General features: G+C 43.8%; 1 protein-coding gene across 1 annotated transcript in view; it reads right to left on the bottom strand.

The window, feature by feature from the left end:
• Positions 1-744: 744 nt before the first annotated feature.
• The window catches only part of LOC102600585 (uncharacterized), a 7,544-nt gene continuing 5,471 nt past the window's right edge, over positions 745-2,817 (bottom strand). The window contains exon 2 of the mRNA XM_006350269.2: positions 745-2,048. Within this exon, the coding sequence (XP_006350331.1) occupies positions 1,090-1,782 (693 nt within the window). The 5' untranslated portion in view covers positions 1,783-2,048 and the 3' untranslated portion in view covers positions 745-1,089. The remainder of the gene's footprint in view (positions 2,049-2,817) is intronic.

The raw sequence follows: 2,817 nt of genomic DNA, 5'->3' as shown, positions 1-2,817 counted from the left end.
AGACAATTCAAAAGCCTATTCTCATCTTTTAAACAAAACATCACTTTTATTTCGTTTCAATACATGTCGGGCAAGTTCTAGACTTAGATGCATTACATGGATACTACAAAAACTCACCGCTCATGGCACAAGTTCTACTCAAGAATGGATCAATCACAGCAACACAATCAATTTATGCACAAGGTTTAATTTAAGCTTATGTTGCAATCATTAAAGTCAAATACACAAGTTCAAATGCAAATATTCATACATCAACTTTAAATCATGCTTTCATACATTTTCCTTTCGGAGTTTCACGCTTTAGCACATACCAACCTAAGACTCAATGACGAAATTTCCCTTTAGACGGTCGTCATCCATCTATCATTGGGCAATGTGACTCAACTATGACTAATGACTCAATCCTAGAAAGACAAAATATTTTTGTATTTTGCACGGTTCAAAGAGACTTTCCTTGGCCAAAGAACCGAAAACAACCTCCAAGGAACCCAAAATAAAAACAAAAAAAAATACAGACTCTACCAAAGTTCAATAATATATATAGACCAGAGATAATTTTCACCCTCACCCCACACTTAAACACTAGCACTGTCCCAATGCTTTACAAAAATTAGAACAATACAAGAGGTAAGGTGAAAACACTTCCATCGCATCACCCTCTTCGGCCTCATCACCGGCCTGAGCGGGGTCCACCTCTTAAAAAGCAAACTCTAACAATGTTAAAAAATATATACAGACCAAATATGATTTCCACCGTCACCCAACACTTAAACATTAGCACTGTCCCAAGTGATTTACAAAAATTAGAACAATACAAGAGGTAAGGTGAAAACACTTCCATCGCATCACCCTCTTCGGCCTCATCACCGGCCTGAGCGGGGTCCACCTCTTTATCAGAATCAAACTATACGTCTGAGCCAGTGCGTTGTCTATCCTCATCGGTGGGAATGTCATCATCCACCGGCTCATGAAACTCTAGACCAATGCCAAGCAAGGCCTTAGCGTGGGCATTCAGCGGATAGCGCCTCTCAACGTCACCCAATTGCACGTCAGTGGAAGCTAGACAACCATTCTGGTGGCGCAGTATCTCTAGGCCATACATCCTAGCCATGATAAGCTCATCCCGCCTATTGCGCTCTGCAGTGGTGAGAATGGGCCAAACTCAATGTCGGGCCCCTTGGTCATCGTGATGTCCACCGGTGCTGGGAATAATGGTTCCATATAGTCCACGTTCTCTTCCGAAACACCTGCAACATGACACAACTTTGTAATAAGGCCACCAAAAGCAGACCTCCGCCCTTTATGAACCCGGGCCTTCCGCATCGCCGTTTTCAGCATAGCCCCAATGTTCACCTCCGCGGCCGTCATCAATGCATAAACTAAACATACCATGTCCCGATTGATATTTGTGTAGTGCAGTCCCGATATCAAATAGTGCATCATAATCTTCAGCCAAATCCGAGCCTCCCTAAGAAAGTGGGCATAGGGGAGAGATTGGTGATATTGCTTCCCACTATGCTTAGTCAATTGCACCATTGACTGTGGGCCGCAGAGAGTATGTCGAATGGCCCGGTATGGTGGGCGTATGTTCAGCTCTGTAAGCACCAGTGGTTTCGCATTCGGTGAAGTCCTCACAATGTCATTGAGGACTGCTGGAGTTATAGTCACATTTACACCTCGCACAGTCACAAAATGTGATCTCGTGTCTGGCGCCCAGCTAGCGTAAAATTCGCGTACCATGTGCAAGTTGCACTCTCCCCGCTCTGCAAAGATAAAGTCCATATGCTGCTCACGGATCCGCCTCAATAACTGGGGGAACTCCCACGCCAAGCTGTCCCTGTCAATACACACATCAGAAAAATATCTATCTTCAGTGTGCTTCTTCCACTATATCTTTCCTTCGGTGGCCACAACTTTCACCTCGAGCCACCTGGTTTGGCCCTTTGGTACTGCGGGTGCGGGAGGTACATTCCCCTACTCCGAACACGCTTCCTTTGACTAGAAGTTGCCACTTCCTTACTGGGTCGGTAAGTTCCAGACATGATATCCTGCAATAAGATCAATTCAGATCCAGCATCTACTCAATAGTGATAAACATGGGTTGCACACCACCCCACACATATTGCAAGGAATTCTCCAGGCGTGGGACTCAAACTTCCCATAAGCGTACAAAAATAAACCAACAGTAAAACACCACACAACCTCTACACATGTCTCATGCACATACCAAGTTCAACAACGTCTACTCAAGGTTCCAGGACTCACAACTACACTTCATACAATGATTTACCCTGAGATGTTACTCAAGAATTCGCACAACTATATGCACACACCCAAGCTATACCCACAATTCATGCATTAATCAACAAAGTACTGTCTACTCAAGAATTCGATATACCCGCTATAAAATTGCACAAGTCACACAATCTTCCCATGACTCATCACATGCCCACACACAACATCGATTGATCAATTCAATTCAAGATTACAAAATAAACACAACCATCATAGTAGTAACGATTCCATTCAACCATACAAACACATTAGCCAAACTAGCCTGTTTAACCAAACCCCTTCAAACCTACAACCCCCATAAGATCAACCAAGGGCATATTCTACTTAAGAATTCGAAAGCGCCTATATCAGTAGTAAATACTAGCAAACACTCCACCACATACACAAACATCAAACAATAGCAACACACACTCAAACACCACCAACATCGCTAGAAAAAGAAATGAAAATGCATACCTGGAGTAGTGTAGTTGCAAAAAAATGGGGGGGGGGGGGGAGGGATGGAGGGTATTGCGGGGTGCT

This window comes from Solanum tuberosum, unplaced genomic scaffold, assembly GCF_000226075.1.
Source record: "Solanum tuberosum cultivar DM 1-3 516 R44 unplaced genomic scaffold, SolTub_3.0 scf00119, whole genome shotgun sequence".
In the NCBI taxonomy this organism is placed as follows: Eukaryota; Viridiplantae; Streptophyta; class Magnoliopsida; order Solanales; family Solanaceae; genus Solanum; species Solanum tuberosum.
This window is presented reverse-complemented; position numbering and strand designations above follow the sequence as displayed.